At 44.2% G+C, this 22927-nt stretch overlaps 1 protein-coding gene across 5 annotated transcripts in view; it reads left to right on the top strand.

The window, feature by feature from the left end:
* Nucleotides 1–22927, top strand: part of LOC119187642 (putative 4-coumarate--CoA ligase 1) — a 353621-nt gene that overhangs the window by 312960 nt on the left and 17734 nt on the right. For all 5 annotated transcript variants that reach the window (XM_075878455.1, XM_075878457.1, XM_075878456.1 and 2 more), the window contains 5 exons: nt 11641–11848; nt 17098–17204; nt 18018–18211; nt 19021–19192; nt 19698–19869. In XM_075878455.1, coding sequence (XP_075734570.1) covers nt 11641–11848; nt 17098–17204; nt 18018–18211; nt 19021–19192; nt 19698–19869 — 853 coding nt within the window. The remainder of the gene's footprint in view (nt 1–11640; nt 11849–17097; nt 17205–18017; nt 18212–19020; nt 19193–19697; nt 19870–22927) is intronic.

The raw sequence follows: 22927 nt of genomic DNA, 5'->3' as shown, positions 1-22927 counted from the left end.
ACTCCCTTCATCCGTGCATGGACCTGCCTTTTTCGATGGAAGAGCTGGACGCAGCTCTTGCTTCCTGTAATCGATTGTCGTCGCCCGGGCCAGATGGTATATCGTACCGCCTAATGTGCAACCTCGGTGATGACGCACGTAGTGCCTTACTGGACGAGTTCAATGAGTCTTGGCGAACTCTAGCTCTTCGCAGAAAATAGAAAACAAGCCGTTTAATTCCAATTCTCAAACCTGGAAAATCACCTCTAGAGCTGACGTCATACCAACCAATAGCGCTGGCTAGTTCCCTGACCAAGCTGATGGAGCGAATGATTCTTGCGAGACTCGAGTGGTTCTTACAACGATACAGAGTCTCTCCAGAAGCTATGGCCGGCTTTCGTCGCCTTCGTAGCTCCGTTGGAAATGTCACTGACCTCGTGATATACGCACAGCACCAGGGAATGAGCCGACGGATATCTGTAGCATTATTTTTGGATATCAAAGGAGCTAATGACAACGTCTCCCATGAAGCCGTACTTGATGCCCTCGAGTCTGTTGGTTTAGGTGGGCGAGTGTACCGCTCGATCTGCTGCTACCTTGATATGAGATCACGTTTATAGAAACTGGTGATGGGCTGACATGTGAGCATTAAATTCACCGTGGTGTTCCCCAAGGTGGTGTATTGAGCCCCACAATATTCAGTCATGTAATGATTAGCTTCGTGAAAAGTATACGAGAGTCTGTGCAGATATCGATATATGCAGACGATATTGGTGTTTGGACATCTGGTGCAACACGTCCGCAGATGCGTGCGAAACTTCAGGAAGCAGCGAAATCTGTTTCGGCGTACCTTAGAGAGCAAAGCCTCGAAATTTCTCCAGACAAATCGGTGCTGGTTGCGTTCACCCGGTAGGCAATGACGTCATATCCTATCACCATCAATGGACAAATTGTCTGTTACACCCGCAAACACACGTTTTTTGGGAGTAACCAGTGTTTGAAATCTCTGCAGGAATCCCCATGTGGCCACTCTGAAAAAGCGCCTAACAGCCATCTCCCAACTTTTTAACTTCCTTGAAGGAAAAAAGTGGGGCACGTCAGTACACGCTAAGTTGCAGCTATACATGACGTTGTTCCTGGGGTATACCTGCGGTACAGCTTGCCTGTTTTCACAAAGACCTGCAAAAGTAGCATACGCACAATCGAAAACGCCCGGTGTCAGCCACTCAGAGTTTGTCATGGATTACCACGCTGCACATCCATAGCGGATACCATCGCAATCGCCAAAAATCATCCGGCCTCAGTGCGCATTACTTCAGAGGTGCTTCGAGCGCATAATAGACACGTTGCTCACGCCCCTGCCCACCACCTTGCTTCGCTTCCAGAAGACCGACTGAGGGCCTCCTTTTGTAAGAGAGTATTGAGTTACCGTGAGTGCCTTCCAGCAGACACACACCTCCGGAACGTATCCTGAGATGCAGCTCTTTGGTGTTTAGACCGTCCAAACCTATGCTTGTAAGTGCCAGGAATTTTCAAAAAGGGGGATCTCTCGACACCAGCTTTGAAGCAGCTCACTCTACATAGCTGCACAAAAGATACAAACACCGTGTTACACTTTATACGGATGTTTCGACAAATGTCAGGGTATCTGCAGGAGCTGTGATCTTGCCAGCAAAAGCCGAAACTATCCAGTTTCGAACGTCTCACAAAACACCATCGACAGCCGCAGAGCTCGTGAAACCAGCAGTGTATCATTGTATTCGAACTGAGCTATGTCGTCGACATCAAAAACATTTGGTGCTGGAAACAAGATAATTGTATCAACAAGTGCTACAGAAAGGACATGATGTAACTTTCCAATGGTTACCAGGCCACTGCTGGTTCATCCATAACGAGCAAGCCAACGCTGCAGCAAAGAACGCTCAAGGAAAATGGCATGATGCCCCACCGCTGTGGTCTAGTGGCTAAAGTACTCGGCTGCTGACCCGCAGGTCGCGGGATTAAATCCCGGCTGCGGCGGCTGGATTTCCGATGGAGGCGGAAATGTTGTAGGCCCGTGTGCTCAGATTTGGGTGCACATTAATGAACTCCAGGTGGTCGAAATTTCCGGAGCCCTCCACTACGGCGTCTCTCATAATCATATGGTGGTTTTGGGACGTTAAACCCCGCATATCAATCAATATCATAATCATATGGTGGTTTAGGAACGTTAAATCCCACATATAAAACAATAAAATCTAATTTCCTGAAGCATGGACGCAGTACAGAGCTTCCCGATGCGTACAACAATCATAAGCTGTGACAGTTCCTCGGCATGGTTAACGTTTAATTACCGCATATTTAACAAGAACTGTGTGGATATAGGGCCCCTTTGGAGCGTCTGCTTACCAGCAAGGGCAACAAGACGTGGCTGCTACCTCGGGGCGACACTCCTGAAAACACATTCATATATATCAAGGGCACACTGGCAAACGCTGCCTTCCTAGCGCATCCCGACCCCAGGTGACCTCTTGTCCTCATGAGCGACGCGTCTAGCACAGCCGTGGTAGCAGTTCTCCAGCGGCGCGTTAACAACTCATGGCAACCTTTAGCCTTTCTCTCCAAGAAACTGAGCCGAACACAAGCTCGCTATCACACCTTTGGTCAGGAGTTACTAAAAATTTAACTCGCCATTTGACACTTTCGCCCTTACGTCGAAGGTCGACCGTTCACCATTTTAACAGATCACAAGCCATTGACATATGCGCTTCTCCATCCGCCATCTCCTGTTTATATCGTGATTTTCCACTGACATGCGACACATTAGTGGTGACCTGAACATACCTGCGGACACTCTCATCCACGTGGACACAGTAACATCACCTGCAACTCCTGCGCCACTCGATGTGCAGATGCTCGCAGCACACCAAGCTAATGATCTCGAGCTCAAAAACTGCGCTCAACTAAAACAGCACTTCAACTGGATGATCTCCAGCTTGATGGCGCCAAGCTTGTCTGAGACACTTCGACAGGCACACCCAGACCTTATGTACTTAGTATGCTTCGCAAGCTGCTTTTCGACAAGCTGCACCAGCTCGCTCACCCCGGCGTTCATGCCTCGTAACGCCTTTTGTGTCGTCACGCTATGTATGGCCCAAGATGAACGCGAATGCACGTGACAGGTTACGCCAATGTACACCATACTAACGTGTCAAAGTTCACAGGTACCCTGTTCCCCAAACGGCCAAGTTTCTGCAGCCAGACCATCGTTTCGACATTGTCCACATTGACATTGTTGAACCACTCCCACCTTGTCATAGATTTTGCTACCTGCTCACAGCTGTGAACATATCTACACGTTGGCCAGAAGTGACTCCCCTTCCAGACAGCTCTGCAGCAACGGTGGCAGCAGCATTTGTCACATGGGTTGCGCGTTTCGGAAGCCCTACAAGATAATGACTGACAGAGGACCGCAATTCGAGTCTGCCTTCTTTCACGAGCAACTGCATTTACTTGGAACACATCGTCTTTGCACGGCCGCCTATCATCTCCAGACCAATGGCCTCGTGGAACGCTTACATTGGCAACTCAAGGCGGCACTGACTGCCCAGGGGACGCCATCACATAGGGTTGACCGTCTGCCACTGGTACTACTCGGTATCCGGTGCGACTTGAAATCGGACTTCGGGTGCTCGAGCGCGGAGCTCGTCTACGGTACTCCACTACGTCTACCCAGTGACGTCTCCCCAGAATCATCCTCAGCAGCTCTGTCTACTCAAGAATATGTCCATCTTCTTCGGGACCTCTTCCGGGATCTTAAACCCTGTCAGACACGCCCTCTTCCAGAACGCACACCATACATCACATCCGACCTGACCAATGCAACACACGTGTTTTTGTACTTTGGACCTATTCGCCCTGCTCTCTATCCACACTACCTCAGCCCATTTCCGGTGCTGAAGAAACACGAGTCGACATATCTCGTGTATGTTCACGGCAAACCTGACACCATCGCTCTCGAGCGACAGAAGCCAGCCCAGTGTGAGAATACTCCCACAGTTGCGTGGCTCAACCAAGTTCCACATGTCTGCGTTCCCGTTGGAGCAGGTACTACTTCAATCCGCAGAGTTTTTTGGCAGTGCTGATCTCGTTCGCAGACAATGCTTCTCTAGGGGAAGGAGCTATGTAGCGCCACCGACATCATCGGCGTAGCACCCCGAAGGAAGATGAATCGTGTGGTGTGGCAGCAAGGCTGGCATGAGGGTCGCAGAAAATAAAGCCAGTGTGTTTTGCGCTCTGGCGGTAGAAGGACGTGTCGAGAGGCTTTTCTCATCTGTGCTCCACATAACAATGTGCTCATGGTTATGTTTCAACTGAGTGTTTTCATCATTAACAGTAAATTGTTGAAGATGCTCTTGCTTGTTGATGGCTCTGCTTCAACTCATAATTATTGGTGCTCTCCAAATCGGATACCCCGCCGCAGCGGTGTAGTGTCTGAGGTATTCGGCTGCTGACTCGCAGGTCGCGGGATCGAATCCCGGCGGCGCCGGCTGCATTTTCTATGGAAGTGGAAATGTTGTAGGTCCGTGTGCTTATATTAAAAAACCCAGATGTTCAAAACTTCGAAAGCCCTCACCTACGGCGTCTCCCATAATCATATGGTAGTATTGTATTGATAAACACCACATATCATCGTCATCATCATCATCATCTGCCAATTAGAGCATTCGCTCCCGCTAGTTAGTTTTAAAATTATGACATGCATGACTTAATCCACGTTCCTAAAGCAGATAAATTCTAAATATAACTTTTGAAAGGTGTATTCAGCTATATTACGGATAATGTTTTGTGCAAACCATACGTCAACCAAGCGCGTCCCATTACCATGCGGCGTTGTTAGCTTTTTACGGCAACTCTGTTTGTATGTAGTCTATAGAGGTAAATGCCACTGTGACAACTCAATTGACAAAACTTTGCTACGCTCGCAGTACAGTAATACTCCTACACAACCAAGCTATACCCTTATTTTCTCAAGTAAAGCCGAATAATGTGAAAATTCTCGCTAATTTCAAGTGAAATTGTCAGAAATCGTAGGCATACACCTATGGAGGCGAGCCCCGCCGCGGTGGTTTAGTGGCTAAGGTCGGCTGCTGACCCGCAGGTCGCGGGATCAAAGCCCGACTGCGGCGGCTGAATTTCCGATGGAGGAGAAATTGTTGTAGGCCCGTGTGCTCAGATTTGAGTGCACGTAAAGAACCTTAGGTGGTCGAAATTTCTGAAATCCTCCACTATGGTCCCTCATAATCATATGGTGGTTTTAGGACGTTAAACCCTACATATCAATCAATCAACCTATGGAGGCGACTTGATAAGAACGCCATTGTTCCGTGCACATTTACAGCTGTTTCTTCAAAAGCGTTGACACATCGACATTTTTATGAAATGCTGAAGTAATGCCAATGTTTTGAATTAATTTCTAAGGTAATGCGTTGGCTATTCTGATCCAACTTCACCGACATGTTTTGTCCCCAGGTGTGGGAGCAGCAATACAAAGCTTAAGTTCACACACTCGCATAAAACTTTTGCCAAAGCGACAATATCCCTGATGGGCAAGTGAAAGTGGGATAACCCAGATTGATTTCAACGCCCGCGCGTTTTTTTAGCGTGCACCTAAACCGGAATATAGGAGTGGGTGTGGGAATGGGGAACTTTCAAATCAAATACGTATCGATCGAATAGTGATGACACCGCATCGATTAAAAATAATAATTGAATTCCATTCGACTAATAAGACAATCATTTTAAAATATGCCCTAGACGAGTAATGTATTTTAACAGATTTTACGGTTGCTTTGTGCCGACAAAAATAGCTCAATTGCGTAACAATGACTGGGGCCTTAGAAATATTTTATAATGGCAGGTAGAAATCAGAAGTCGCTACAATATCCAGCATGACCGTTTGTCAACAGATTTTAATTATAACTCATGTACAAATATTAAGCTAACTCATGAGTCCACAACACTATGAATGCCATGGTCAATATAGTGAATTGATTATTTTGTCGCTTCGGTGACACGAGTTTTAAATAAAAACGTGTTCGTATACTGTGATCAATCTAGCATCGATAGTTCCAAAAACCTTGGGCTGCAGGCAACTTGGTAAACATTCCATTAAAATAAGTAAAGTTATGCCTCTCTGTTACAGCATTTTGTTCCTTTAAAAGATCCTAACAGCGAAAATCTGTTTGCGAATTTTATACAGTAATTTCTTGTTTTGCTTCTGCCAATGCCGAAATTGAATAGTGAATGCTCTAGCGAGTCGTGTGATTAATGCTGGCGTGGGTAATTCCGAACCATTTTGCGTCATATCGAAACACCAGGCTAAATTCCAAAAAAAAAAAAAAAAACTAGCGCCCCGCCGCGAAAAAGCGTTTGAGACTACATGCACGCAAGCCTCGGTGAAGCTGAAAGCGCTGTTTCCAAACAGAGAAACCTGCGGGCGTTGAATATTGAAGCGATGCGGGTGCTTTGAGTGTGTCTCCCTCAGAAAAAAAAAAAACGCTCTTGGCGTAAGCAGGCAAAACCACCTTGAGAGCAACTAAGAACAGAGAAAAAAAAAGGGAGGTGGGGGGGGTGACGAACAATAGTCCTCGCCGGGTGCCAGTCGGGGTGATATGCGCTCTCCGAAAATGTTCTTTGACGCCGATAGCACTTGCTTACTATTTGCAATGCCACGAGTGGGAGGGTTGTGGGCTGTCTACGTCAAACCACAAAAATTGTCGATTGCACCTGAATACTTGGATGAGCACGACCTTATTCAAATTCACAACAAAATATCTTATAAGACGCTCGTCTCAACTAATCTGTCAGAAGTGTCCCCGCATCCAGCAGAACTATCAAAGCACAGACATATCAAGTTTCTGAATTCGGCGCCAGGGGTAGTTGAAATCCTTTCATCGGTGCTCATTATTCTTTAAATGTTAAAAACATTCCATATCTCAGATACTTGCCATTCGATTCGAGTACTGAATCGAATGAAACGCTATTCGATTCGGTGTTCAAAGTTGTCGAATACTCGCACCTCCCCACTGAATACGCAAGCGTCCACAAGAAAAGGTGGCCGACGCCGCCCAGAGCGATTCGTCGACCTTGTGTTCACCAGAGCCGTGGTGTGAAATCTTCGCTGCCTTGGTTCGGTAGGCATACGACTTCTCACGTTCATCCACTTGACATCATACGTTTTACCATTGTGAATTTGCTCTTGGAGTTTCTGTATTACAGCATAATATTCATAAATCAAACGAGGTCAATCGTTGCGTTCGCTTTGCGTAAAGTGAAGCGAATTCGCTTGTACAAACCGCGTTTAATTGCCTCAAACTTATTCATCGCTTTCTTTTCTGTGTAGTTTCAATATAACCAATGAATATAAAGCATTTTACAGCTGAAAAAGAATCTTGTGTCGAATGCAACGAATTTTCCACACAGCAAGAGCTAATGACGGGCTTCGGATGTTTTTTTTTGTTATCTTTTTAAAGGCGCGAACATGGCATTCAACAGTGTCGTTTGCGTTATCTCATGTCATCGCTTGCTATGTAGTCACTTCTTAGTTGGTTTGTTGTTTAATCAAATATATAACCTAATGTCACCCTTCACATATCGCTGTATTGTTTTGCTTAAAGCGTACTGCCCTATATCCTTATTTTAGTATTCTAACATTCAAATAATAAGCGTTCCACCTTCAAGAAACACGTAGCGATGCCGTGGCCATTCAGGTAAAAAGTTGACGTCATGATTTCTGATTTTAGATTTTTTATTGATATGAATACAAGAATGCGGCATGTGTTTAGTATACAAAAGGAAGGCCCAAAATCGAACTGTATCGGGATATATATGTGTATATATATATATATATATATATATATATATATATATATATATATATATATATATATATATATATATATATATATATATATATATATATATATAATAAATTATTGATGTCCATAATAATGACACTCAAGCAAATATAAATCGTGAGACATCTGTTTGCTCTGGTCAATCTACACTACTTTCACTCTACAACTAAGCGCAGTGTTTGGAACTGCCCGCATTATGAAATAGCTCTGCGTAAAACCAGTCTATAGCGTGCGCATGGAGAATGGGTGTACGCCTGATACGCGCGCGACCCCTGCAGGATCTCCTAAAAAGTATCTGTAGCAATGGTTTGTGTACCTTCCTTTAGATGGCAGTACATAACGCAAGCTCTACGTTTCAGCATTCAGTTTGAGATGGCGCAATCAACTCCACATGTATTTCTAGCGATGCAAGAAATTCTAAGCCTTCGATAGGCAAGAAACAGTGTAATTCTCAAGATCTGCTGTGACGACACAAAATGCACTCCGAAGTGAATTAAATATACAAACTGCAGTCGCAATAGAGCCATTACATATTTTGTTCAGGGCATCAGTCTCAAGACTATCTGCGCTAACAGAATCACGTTTCCTCTGAAATCTTCCCAATATTGCATATTTTCAACCAGACCGACTGCTTCATGTTGTAAGATTAGTCTCTTTGTTTGGACGAAACAACAAGGTCATTCTAAATAGGTCCCGCAAGTCGGAACGAAAAGTGGTCTGAAACCTAATGCGACAGACATCAACAGTCGCGAGACAATTGAACAGTGACTAGGTGGGGAGGGGGCGTGCAAATAGCGAGAGTTAAAAATTAATTAAACGGTTATTTTGAATAGTTTCAAATTTATTTTTCAGAAAAAAATTACTAGGTTACTTTAATAAGCTTTAGTCTTTGGTATGTGGTTGAACACCCATTTTCTTCGTTTGGTTTCAGAAACAGTGGGCACATGGAGGCCGTCTGGTAACATGAGCCAACTGATTTGGGAGTCTGTATATTAATCCATAGAGATTTGGGGGCGTATCCAGGCGATATGCTTTCAGAGCTTGTGTCTAGTTTTGCGTGTTTTTTGGTTCGACGCAACGAGACATCGCTCACTTTTCCGTGATGGTTTCGTGCGTGCCTTCATACAGACAGACGGCAAACTTTTAGAACCGGAAGAGTTACTGCAGGACCCTCTAACGAGGGTTGTACCCACTGGTCATGTCCAGGTAGAGGACAGACCGCCGTGACGCTCCGCCCATTCCTGGGCCCTCTGGACTGCCTGGATTTGCCTGCTGAGTTCCGTACTTCTGATGGCCTCCTCCCATTCGGCTTCGCTTAATAGAAGGTTGTTAGGCAGTGCGGGACATCGCCAGAGCATGTAAGCAATAGAGCAAAAGGTTTCATTGCAGTTAGGGCAGCTAGGGTCAACGTCCGCGTATATTTTACTTAGGAATCTCCGCGACGGGAAAGACCCCGTCTGCAACATTCTCAAGGTTGCTGACTAAGCTCTGCTAAGCTTCGCTTAAGGAAGAGGATAGATTCTTCTGCCAAGTTGGTAATGCGTGGTTATTTAATTGGATGTGAGTAGTGCATCGTCCTGCTGAGTCCCTTCCTGTCCTTCCGTAGCCTCCAGACCGTCGCAGCTCGTAAGTTCTCGTGCACGATCATGGGCCAGCTCGTTGAGGTAGGTTTGGGAAGTGTTTGAGAACGTTCGTCCCCGTTTGTGCGGGGAACCTAGTGATAACAGGATAACCTGGACATACCCTCTTTTCTAGAATGCTGGCCGCCTCTCGAGCAAGGTTCCCCGTTTGGTAAGCTCCAATTGCGTCTCTTATGCCCACTAATGCGTCACTTATGCCGCGGAGGCCACCCAGTCTGTCTGAAAGACCCTTCATCACTATATTGAAAAGCAGTGGTAAAACGACTGATCCCTGGGTGTCATCCCTGGCGGGAATAACCTTACGAAGGCCTGGAATTCGACTCCAAGGCCTATTTCCGCCGTGGCCTGCAGTATGCATCGATAGTACACTGTGTCAAACGCCTTAGTGAGATTCAGAGCCCCGAGGCCCCAATCTGTGCTCGTTCCACCGAATCAGCCCCACCTGAATACAGGCAGTTCTGTACATAAGGAATGACCTAACAAAGGCCTGGAATTTCACTCCAAAGCCTATTTCCGCCGTGGCCTGCAGTATGTATCGATGGAACACTGTGTCAAACGCTTTAGTGAGATCCAGGGCTAGAATACCTCGCACGTCCCGAGTGCCACTATCAAATATTTGCTTCCTCAGCATGAACATAACATCCTGCGTTGATAGGCCATGTAAAAAACCCACCGTATTATGCAGGACAGCGTCCTTACGCTCTATATATCCGGAAACCCTCTTCAAGATCGTGTGCTCTGCTACCTTGCTTATGCATGAGGTTAGCGATATCAGAAGTTTACTTACTTTTTAAAGATGATAGTGTTTCTTGGGGACCTTCGACGCAAAAATTCGCCATTTTCTCCATTTGTCTCCATTTCTGTCTCCATTTGTCTGTTTGTCTACCCTTAACGATGCCGGGTGTTCTAAACGGAACCAGCCAATAAACGAAATGGTTGACCCCATCCACGATTGTTAATTAAAAAGCAATTATTGGGAATATCTAAGGCATCCTAACAACACGTATATATTCTGTATGTGCGTCTTTTACTAGAAAAGGCATACATAAGTAATTCTAAGGACCATAGCGTTTATTACTTTGCACTGGCCTAGCAACGCTTGCACGAAAAGGCAAGTGTTTTGCAAGCTTTGCTAAGACGATATGGTGGTGGCACCTACCCGTCGCCTTGCGTTCTACACCTTATCACCTCTGAGACGGGTGCGCACGCCCGTCTCAGAGCCGCGGGCCCCATTTCCCAAGATAACTGCCAGATAGCACTCATGTCTCACGTGTGAGGGGACTTGACACGCTCGTTCGCCTCCGCTGTACGCTCAAGGCACTCTAACGCAGCGCCTCCAGAATACCATTCACCGATTTTATTGCGCAGAACATCAAATAAACGTTTTGTTCGCTCTCTTCAGACGCAAGACTATAGTCTTTCGACGTCACTTGCAGATTACCACAGAAATATGTGGCCAATTTTTATGTTAATTTCATAGCTCCACAAGCTCACAGACTGTGTAGATACCCGCTCCTGTGACTGCCGACTGCTTTCGCTGGCGTACAGCCAGTGTTCCCTCGCCTTTGGTGGCTGTGAACGCGGCAGGCAAACCAACAAGACGCTGTACTCTAAGGCTGCCAAAGCTATATTTTCAAAACTGCTGTCTCACTGCAGTGGTTTGTAACGATTGGTCAACTTGAGTTTTGGAACTGTTATGCTATTGTGTTCGTGAACAGCTGTCTCACAATTGCCTCGGCGAAGTTTCTGGTACAGACGCAAATGCTGTAGGCCCGTCTGCTCAGATATGGGTGTACGTTAAAGAACCCCAGGTGGTCGAAATTTCCGGAGCCTTCTACTACGGCGTCTCTCATAATCATATGGTGGTTTTGGAAAGTTAAACCCCACATATCAATCGAGGTGCGTTCTGATTAAGCAATCAAACTTGAAGGAGCTGCTATAACGTGGGCACTATCGTTTGCGGTGATTTTAGCATCGATGTAAGAATAACTGATTGATTGATTGATTGTTAGAAAGGTTGAGGGCACAGATTAGTTGCCTTCAGCATCCCGCACCCTCAACCATCTATCGGCCATTGTTGTTCGACTGGAAAAGCTTCAGAAAGCTTTTCTGAACATGCGCAGGTCGACGACACTACGAGTGAGACTTACTCGTACCGGAAGCTGGAGGATGTGTGCCGTCGCGTCGCGGCAGGTCTGCGAAAGCTGGGCTTCCAAACAGGAGACCTGGCGGGCATCCACAGTGGCATCTCCTCCGACTTGATCGTGGCATTTTATGGCACTGTTCTCGCCGGTGGACGCGTGGTCTTCGCCAAGGGCAACCTCACCCAACGTCAGTTTCACAATTTTTTTGCTCTTCTCTTTACCTTTGCACTACACCGCCTCTATTTTATCAATGCCAGCCAGATGCGCCTCATCCAGCTGTTCACTACCTTCTCCTGTAGCCCTTTCTTACTCTCTCCCATCGCCTAGCCTTCGTGTGTGCTTTGCTGTCATGGGGTACATGCAGTACGTGCTGTCCCACATGCAGTACGTCATGACGGAAATCACACGAAATAATTTTCACTTAGTTGCGTACAGATGCGTTGGGTGGCGTCTTGCATTCCTCATGTTCACTATGTTGGCGGTCACGCTGGCTCTGTAAAAGATAAGGTGTTTTGTGATAGCGTGTCACCGTTCGTGGCGCTATGCGGGAAACCAATGGCAATAGTCACTGCAACGCTTTTAGATGCGATGCGATGCGCTGTGATGCGGTAGCGGCGTTGCTTCGAGCCACAAAAAAGGAGCACGAAGGAACGAATTTCACAGATGTACGATATTCTTGAGGGAAACACGTCTATCGCATCTCCAGGAAAAACCACTCGGAAGCACGTGTGGCGCAAGAAGCGCGACCTCTCATACAGCGTCGCATCACGACCAATCCCTAAATTAAGGTGGATTGACGGCTACCGATGGGTTCCCACACCAGGGATTCCACCCATTGCTCAATAGGTGTAATAAAGTTCTTTATCATCATTTCGTTGGTGTGCGCGCGTTTGCACTGGCATTGAAATAAAGGAGGCGTTGGTGTGCAGAACCATATCATCCTCTTTCAGGGCGTAATCAAGACTATACTATTTAGGTAAAATGAAGGGAGAAGGAGCTGAGGAAAGGTGTGGGCAGAGAGATTTCGCAGCCAGCGCGTATTGTTTTTCTAGCAGCAAATCTGTTACCGTCATTTTCGAGCTGTACGCAGTCACCAGAAAACTATCATTATCATCGGACTTGGCCACAATCTTCTGCTTCGCTCCTAGTACACGTGCGCCGATTTGTCCGGTGTGAGATGCAGTAACTCTGGTGGGTGAGAGAACAAGTACAGAGAGCGATAAACGACGACCGAGAGAGAGAGAACAAGATGGAATGAAGTTGTCGGTGAGCTGGAATTCGAGCCTATGTACTAACGATCCGAAGGTGCGCATTGTAACCACTCGGCTGTACAAGCTCGCTATCATACCATAGCATAGCTTTTTGCGACATAGAATAGCAAGGCAGTGGGAAATAGCAGTTAGGATGAGTACGAGAGATGTAATGAGGATGAGAGACAGCTAGGCACAGCATAGGAAGAAGATAAGAAGAAAAGATAGGGATAAAAGAGAAAATAAATAAGCAAAGTATAAACAAAAACGGAGGAAACATGAAGAGAAACAAAGCGAACAAAGAGAGATAATCAAGGAAAGATAGAGGAAGAAAGATAAAGTGGGCTTCATATAAATGAAGAAAGAAAAAAAAGAAAGCACACGACAAAGACGTCAAGTGCTGGAAGGTGGCAGGAAAGAAAAGACGAAGGAAACAAAAGAGAGGAAAAAATTGGCCGCGCATCTGCCGGCATGCTTCGGTGAAAAAGGTGTTTAAAAGACAATAGTCATTTTTTGGGGAAAAAGAAAATAAAACGTATATTGAACGTTCTCTGCTAGAAAATTGGTAAGTAAATAGAATAAATCGTTTATTATGATTTTCTGCGCGAGTAGATAGGTGAGTGAGATCCTTAGTCCAAGATCCCATTGGAGCGGGCCGCTGTCCTCGCACGTTCCACGAGGGCCTCTTTAGACCTAAAATTCGAGCTGGACAGAGTTGTCACTTTTTTATTGTGTTCTGCCCTAGGTTGCAAAAGGGTTAGTATGCGTTGCGTGAGATATGAATGCCATCTGGCAGTAATTTTAGAAACGAATTTTTGTTTTCTAGAACAGAGCCATAGCTAGATGGCTGCCGCACCATGTCGTTTTAGTGAAGCTTAGAAGACACTCACTTTTTCAGTTCATATCACCGCATCGTCAGTGCAATTTAATAAGCACTGCATACTTTAGAACTACGTATGTATGCATTTTAAAAATAGAAAAACACTACCTATTACTTATGCATTGACATTTCAATAGGATATGCGTGATACTTGCTTCTTGATTGACCGACCATGGTGGTCTAGCGGGTAAGTACTCAGCTGCTGACCCGCATTTTCGATGGAGGCGAGAATGCTCGAATCTCATGTGATTATATTTAAGTGCACGTAAAAAAACCCATGTGGTCGAAATTTTCAAAGTTCTCTAATATGGAGTTTCGCATATTATGGCAGTTTTAGGACGCAAGACTTTAACAATTATTATATTGTGTTTTTTTGATTGACAGTGTTCGACTGTATGAATGCAGCAAGCAGATCAAAATGGCTGCGCATTGAGACGGTATGTAAACGTTCAGCGGGTGGCTGAATTGTGGGACTGATAAACCAACATAAAGACGGGCTGACCAAAATTTTTGCGTTGAAATATCTCAAGAAAGATTATCGTCTTTATAACGGCAGATCACGCGTTATACCATGTGAAACATCGTGCTATGCGAAGCATGCGAACGAAACAAGAGTGTGGTGGAGCTTTTATTCAGCGGAAAGTTACGAAATGACACTAAAGATATGCGGAAATGATGCACGCACAGACACAAGTTGAACAGTCGCATGTGTTTTATATAACCAGCTGTTTACAGTTGCGTAATGATGCCAACACCAAAGTGCGTATTAATGGCTCCAGATGTGGTAAGCTGGTATGTAGGGCTTGTGATTGCGAGGGTGGTAGCTCTGGATAGTGCTACGTAGACCAACTTCAATTCATGGCACGTAACTGCAACTGAAATTCACCTAATTTGAAGCCTGCATCGTAGGAGTACATTTGAAACGTTTATAGAATGGAGATAGCTAGAACTCCAACTATTATTATATTATAATAAATGGATACTAATATTAGTATTATTACATTAACTAATATTATTGAGAACTAACAGACAATAATCTCAATAATGTATAGGGGAAGTTAATAGACGGAATTGATGTAAATGTGAAAAAAAAGAAAAGTGGGTGAAAAGATAACTTGCCATGGGGAAACAACCAAACCTTCGAAGGTTGTAGGTTCGAAGGTCGCAGGTTCGGTTCCTGCCCGGCAAGTTATCTTTTCAACCACTTTTCTTTCTTCTCATTTATATTCTATTTTGGTCTAATAACTTCCCTTCGATACTTTTCTTGGCTTTATTGTCTGTTAGATCTCATTATTTATGCGTGAAAACGTGGAAAAACAAGCCCTTAAGTATGCACTTCTTTCCCTTATTCATTAACGAGGCTCCCGTACTGGCAGACTTGGCACCGTTAGGTTGTATACGAGGGACTATTGGTCAGCTGCCAGCTCGCAATGAGTTCCCGTGCAACGTGACGCCATACAGGCTCATAAAGGGTGTGCCAAACTCGACGCCATGGCTGCTGATGGCGCTGACTGACAATCCAACGTTTAAATTCACATATATGCCCAATAAAGTGGCTGGGAGGATATCCGCTGTGGTAGCTCGGTGGTAGAGCATTGAACGCGTTATTCGAAGGTCAGAGGTTTGGTTCTTCCTCAGGCCAAGTTATCTTTTCAACCACTTTTCTTCCTTCATATTTACGTTACAATTGGGTCTAATATATATATATATATATATATATATATATATATATATATATATATATATATATATAATGCCATGGGCTTGTCGTGCCGGTCGTTGCAAAAATGAGCTCTTAAATTTACACTCTTCCCTTCACTCATAACGAGGGTCTCGTTCTCGCAGGCTTGATGCCTTCAGGTAGCATACGACAGATGGTTGGTCAGCTGCCAGCGCGTAATAAGGTCACGTAACGCCAGCAGGCGCAAAAAAGTGTTGCACACCCCTACTGGCAGCGCATGTTTAAATGCATTAATAAACCCTATATGTTGGATAGAAAAATGAACGCCGCCGTAGCTCAGTTGTAGAGCATCCGGGCTGCTAAACGAACGACGCAGGTTTAGTCCTAGCCGGCGGCAAGTTATCGTTCCGTTCACTTTTATTTCTTCGGATTTACATTACAATTACTTCTAATAATGTTCCCCATACTTGGTGTTTTTGTACTTTAGCTTCTATTCGTATTGTATCTAAAAAGAAAAGTGACCCTCAAGTTTACGCTTCTTTTCTACAATTTTTCAATTATTATTCCCAAACGTTCCAGCTGCAATATGATATGTAAGACCTTCCAAGCCTGTTAAAATCTTACTTTCGGCTTAAGACCTTAGTTCTAATGTTCGGTATTCATTGTTTTATGCGTATTTTAGTGTACACATAGTACTGCAAGACCTTGCTAATTTTTTTTTCTTATATGACGTAGTTGTAGGCTTAGTCCACTATAGTGGTATGAATATCCAGCAAGACAGAATGTTCAACAATTCAAACTAAGGCTCGTTACATCTCGCGTCTCAACTGGTCATTGTCTTGATTTGATAGGTTTTAACGCAGCGCAAACAAAAATCTGGACACACAGAAGACACGCGCTGAGGTACGAACTAAAGTTTATTTAGAAAACAGTTCAGTACATCCCTTGATTTGACGTTCGAAGTAATCGGGCATTCCGTCTTCCAGGACTGTCGGACTCGTCGGTAACACGAGCCACTACGAATTCCACAATGATGATTCTCCTGGAAAGCACATGTAATTGGCTAATGGAAGCTGAGGAGTGCACATGAAGTTGTGACAAAGTTTTATGATGCTGCATCTCAAGGTAGCTCGGAGGGCAATGAGTGGATTATACTTCGAAAGCACACTGGTCTCGTTTCCAGTTTTTGTGTCCCAGCTGGTGCTATAACGTGTCATTCAAAAGCCGACAAAGTATAAGTTCTTTATGCTTAGTACTTGCATAATTTAAAACTTTTATTGGAGCCTGGCAGTAAAAACTGTGCTGCCTCTGTGCGTAAAAATGTCGCCGGCTTATGGCCATCAAAAACAAAACCCATGCCAGTCAATACTAACATGAACCGAAACACTCGTTTCGGCTCTGAGATAGATATTCCGTCTCGCTGGACACTTCCTCTGAGGGTTAGTCAGCCTGTTAATCAGTTGACTTGTTTTAAAGAAGGTGATGGCCTATTTCTAATCGATACCGTTGTTTAAATGCTTTCTTGTAATATTTTGAACAAAATTTCAACACAGCCACGTGCAGAATTGCACACCTGTATATAGCACCGGTTCGCATGTTCTTCTATTGTTCTTCTGCGTCTACAGGTGAAGTGCAGTACCAGTTTGCGGACTCGGGTCCCAAGTTGGTCTTTTGTGACGACGCAAATGCGGAAAAGACAAAAGCTGCTTGCGAAGCGGTGCCGTCAGTCAAGGTATTTTTTCGTTTATTTTGCTAAAGCAGAGTGCGCACTTTTCGCGTAGACAGTTCAAATATCTCCTATCATCTACTCGCCACTGTATATTTCTCGGTTATCATTTAGCGCTACCCATGTTGGTCAGCTGAACAAATAACATAGAAACATGAAGCATGTCGACATTCATTTCTGCTTCAAAACGTTTATCTTTCACAACACATCGGGGAAAAAAAAGCATGCAAGCGTCTCTGTGTCGCTTTTGAAAACATGAAATGCAGCTGAAATTGCAATACAGCGCTTCCACATAGTGATCTATAAATAAATAATGCAGAAGGATCTTGATGTGGGCGAGCTCGTGTATCGTACATATTAAACAGACAGCGTAAAACCAAAAACAAAAAAACAAGACAAAACTTACAATGGTTTCTATGTGGCCCCCGAGTTTTGCGCATTAAATAATCCAGCCCATGAATATAAATTCTCAAGGCCGTGTAATCACTAAAGGAAATGTTCACTCCAGTATCAACGAAGCTATTGCCACCAGCGAGAAAAATTAATTGGGAGACATTGTGACGATTGCTCAGCTCACATTTTGATTGTACTGTAAGTCAAATATTGGTATATTATTGTGGCACTTAAACATGGATACACAGCCTAGACATGCGAGCCCTCAAACATGGCGCTACAGTGTGATCACAAGGTGCCAGACTAAGAAGCCTCATGCGCAACACTAGTCAATTATTGATATAACGAACATCTGTAACCTCGCATACCTGCTGCGACAGAACATTTGTCTTTTCACTTAGTCGGTGTGTCTCGCTCATGGTGCAGACTCTGGTAACCATAGGCCAACACGAAGGAATGATTCACCTGTCGGAGCTCAAGAAATCTCCAACTGACTATTCAGCTGCTGGCATTGACCCACGAGGTGTGCTGGCCATCATGTATTCGAGTGGCACGACGGGATTGCCAAAAGGTGTCATGGTGTCGCACCGAAACTTCATCACTCAGCTCATTGTTTCTGGGTACGCGCTCCTTGCAACTTGCCGATCATGTTTGTCCTGTTTTTTATCGATTTGTTTCAGCTGCTCGAGCTTAGGAAATTTGCCTATGCCTATGTATCAGTGCACTTACTGATTTATTGCCACAGTAACGACCCGAACGAGCTCCTATACTCCCGTCAACACATAATTAAAATCAGCGTAGTGAGCGAGATTCTATTCTGAAACACTTACTTATTGCACATATGTGAACATACACGTTAGTGGTTTAACACTAAGTATACTAATACTAGTTCTAATAATAAACGAATCAATATATTCCTGTATATAAATGCACAAGAGGCACATTGTTTAATATAAATCCAATTATTCAAATGATTAGCACGAGAAACGAAAACTGTCTTTAACGCATTAAAGACACTTCTCCTACAGCATACGCCTTGGCTAGTGGTTTAACACTTACGTTTACTTTACCCGGCGTACAGGCCTACCCTGCATGCACCGCTCTCCTTTACGTGAGCGCGTTGAATGAAATTGTGCACACAGGCTTGCAAGCATGTGCGACGCTGATTTTCGCACTGCCCTCTCTGATGCCGCACCTACCACACACGCATGTTCGAGTTGTCATGCAGCCTCTCCTTTCTACACTCATGAAGCGCCAACATGTCGCCCTCATTGTTGCAGATCAAGCAAAGTGAAGAAAATGGTCTCTATGACCACAATCACCGAAAACAATATTGAAAGAAAGTGAATATTGGAGCCCGACAGAAAGAAAAGAAAATCGCTGTACGTTAGAGCATGGCGAAAATATGGTGCTCCAATCTCTGTTTCAGGGACAAAGGAGCACAACTTATAACTACCAATGACAGGATGCTTGGCACTGCCCCTTTCACACACGTATCAGGCCTTTGGCTCTACAGCTGCTGTTTCACGGTTGGTGGCTGCGTAATCGTCATGACTCCAACTGATCCAGTTTCCGTTCTTAGGGCCATCGAAAGACACAAGGTTCGTCGCCCTATTAGTAAAGTAGTTATGGTGATCTAATGTACTGATGCAGATTCAGTGTAGAATTGCGTTTGCCTTTATCTTGTGCACGCTTATGTAATATTTCACCTGTATTCACCGCCGAGAACCTGAGCAGTAATGCAATCACCAAATAAGGACAACGCAGATACGTCAAGAGCACTCGGGTGACATAGATATGATCCTCAATAGAATGGGGATAAGAGACGCACGTACTGCGAAGAGTGACGTGCGACAATGAAGGGAATTCAGGATTACATCCATCACAGTGCGCAAAGGCTGCATTCGCAGCGTTTGCGCGACGCTTCATAATGCCAGCCATGCTTGAAAATTGTGTAGTCAGAGTCCTTCATGAGCCCGTCATGCATATCCATCAGTGAATTCATTACAGGTATAGATAGCCCTCCAGAACTTCGTGGTTATGCACACATCGTAAAATGCATGCTTTAATAGCCTTACTTTCTTTTTTTGTTTGTCCCACTTACAGGCTACAGTGATGCTGCAGTTTCCGACACAAGCGCAGAATCTTGTGCAGTGCAAATGCATCGACAACCTCGACGTGAGCAGCATGACCAAGTTGCTAATTGGCGGATCCACCACACCCACCATAGTGGCGCAAAGTATCATAGAAAAGTTAAAGTTGAAAGCCTTCCGACATAGTACGTTCATTTTGCTCGTTTACAGCTCTGCCACTGCTCCATTATTTTTCGGCCGTAACAGCTAACGTAGCTTTTTAAGTGCGTTATTATCAAAAATAGTTTGCATTGCTGAAGACTGCCTTCGACATTCTGCGTAAAAAAAGTTTGTGCCACGAACGGCAGCCTTTCTGCTTATATTTATTTTTCTTGCAACCCACTGATCAAGTGCTGATACTGTGGAAAAATCATAGGAGTACACATTGATGCGAATGTTTCTATTTGTATGCGAATGATTTTTCTTTAGGACTAAAGTAAGGTTGTACCCTAAATATAACACACCCAACTAGGTCTTACTGATATTTCCTAATGTAAAACTATCTGACGCCAAACTCTTGACTCGGACGCCTATTGTTAATTTGTTTTTCTGACAGTGTAATGTGTGAAATAACTTCAGTTTACCTTTCTTTAATTACGTTTCTGGCATGTCATTTCGTTAAACTAAACTAAAACGAATCATTACAGAAAGGTGCTATCTAATGAAACATGGTTGACCATAGTTGGCATATACCTGGTGTTCAAAAATATGCGTCATGATTTTCTAAATATCCAGGTACGTGCAAACCATCTTTCCACATAATGTATGTGTTCAGGGGGACACCAAGGGAGCCAATAGTTGCCAATTACCAGTTAACTAACAAGAATAATGAGCCATTTCGTGACTGCAGTAAACGGACATCTTTGTGATGAAAAGTTGGAGGCAGTTTCAATTCTTCACAATTGCATTTCAGAGAATTCTCCTAGCATTTCTGTGCAAACAGATATTTTGCTGCAAAGTTTTTTAGTAGTCGGAATGATTCCGCATGCAGGGCAGTGAAGTCTGGCGCAAAGCTCCTCCCTGATGTGCCGCGGCAGATGCGGACACTGTTCAATCTGACAACGAGCCGAAGGCAAAGTTGTTAACGGTTGCTCATTTTACTGCGTGCTGGCGATAGCAAAAAATTATTCTCGTCACTTCAAGGAGTAGCAATGCGCCCATCCTCAACGCCTAGCGTGCATAATCATGTCGCCAGAATATTGTTTTGCCGGAATCAACGTTTCGACAAGGGGCTCTGACGATGTTCGCACCCTTGTTGAGACGTTGTCTCCCGCGACGTTCCTTGTTTAACGATTTTATTCTCTCACTTTAAAGCCTATCTGTTTCCGTAAATTTAAATTTTTAATGGATTACTAGCATTGGCTTTTTTGGTCTAAACATTACACTATGCAGTAGTGGTGTCGATAACATGTTAGCAGTTTCAATGACATGTTAGCAGTTTCAATATACCACTTATAAGAGTCATTATAACGTAAATGTCTTGGTTACCTGCGATATGTTTAACACAACATCGAACTACCCAATGTGGCGATAAATTGACCCAGAGTTATGACCACCCCGAACCTTGAACTCCCCACTGCAAAGGCTGGGAAAAAGGGATAAACTCGATGCTAACGGTTCTGCATAAGACTACTGGTGACAACGCCCATAATTGTACAGACAGTATTCGCACGTTTGTGTATTGTATGGCTGGTTAGTGTTGAATGAATTTGTTATTGCTTTTAAATGCAACACATTTCTTAGCGAACGTATCTACCTATCTGTCTCTCTCTCTCTCTCTCTCTCTCTCTCTCTCTCTATATATATATATATATATATATATATATATATATATATATATATATATATATATATAATGTGTGTGTGTGCGTGTATGTATATATGTATATATATTTCACCCCCTTAACTTGGCGTGAACCAAAATTAGCATGGGAGGATAAGATGTCTTGACGAAGATGACGCTCTCGTCAAGACAGGAAAACTGTCACAATCCTGTCGGGTACGTCGTCCAACACTTTCTGCCAGACAGTGGCACATACCCACAGGCGGCTATGTGCCGCTGGTATGCGGGTTTGTGCCACAGCTGATTGACACTCAGTATTTACCCTGGAACGACGAGAAGACACATGGGCAATTTCAACGCGCGAGTCTTAACGAACACCCGACATAACGAACACCCGACATCGGTGGCGTCAACCCGATGAATGCAAAGAATAAATGTCAGGGTCCCAGCTGGAATTGAGCCCAAGCATTCTACGTGGCAATGAAGCATTTTACCACAGAGCTACGCCAGGTCTCGGAACTATTTTTCAAATAGACGCTAATCTTCTTGAAACGTCAATAGTGGTTGCGGTGCTGTTTACTCAATTTTATCAACATTACATATGTACTCCTTTGCTACAGCCGTCACGTTGGGTTAACGTCAGTTGTGGTTAGTTGCCACGCGCTCAAGTTGATTTATGTAGCAGTGCCCAGGGTCAGCATCCTCGCAAGTGTCATCGCTTCATATTAGGTTTTGGCGTTGCCTATACGCATGTTCAAGTTGACATCATTGCGCAAGTACAAACAACTGGTTATATAAACATCTGCAACTGTTAAACATAAGTCTCTGCGTGCCAACGTTGGTGCGTGCGACATTTGTACGTATATTTTGCGTCATTTCATGACGTGTCCTTCAATAAAAAAATTACCACATTGTCACCTTCCCTCAGCATGCTTCGCATAACGTCGATTCCCAGATACTTTTGATCTGCCAAGTTTTTTTTAAACGCTGCTCGAGTAGATCATTCGGAATTTGAAGGCAGTCGGCTTCAAAGATGGCTTCATCCTCTCTCTTTTATGTTAAACGTAAGAAATGTTATTGTAATAATAATTGTTCGGATTTTATTTCCCAAAACCACCGTATGACTAAGAGAGGCCGTAGTGCAAGGCTCCGACAGTTTCGAGCAGCTGGAGTTCTTCAACGTGCAACTAAATACACGGTCCTCAAGCCGGGATTCGATCCTGTTACCTGCGGGTCAGTATGTCGAGCAACACAGCCTTTAAACAACCACACCAGGTGTTGTAAAAAAGAAAGATCTTCTTGAAGGTGTAATGGTTTCATGCGTTCTATAAGATAAATTTTTAACGAGGCAACTACGTGAAACGTTTGGTATGTTTACTTGACTAGGAAAATAAGGTATCACATTGAAAAGCACTTTCATA

Source organism: Rhipicephalus microplus, chromosome X (genome assembly GCF_043290135.1).
Source record: "Rhipicephalus microplus isolate Deutch F79 chromosome X, USDA_Rmic, whole genome shotgun sequence".
NCBI classification, from domain to species: Eukaryota; Metazoa; Arthropoda; class Arachnida; order Ixodida; family Ixodidae; genus Rhipicephalus; species Rhipicephalus microplus.
Note: the sequence above shows the minus strand (reverse complement) of the source record. Positions and strands in the feature narration are given on the sequence as shown.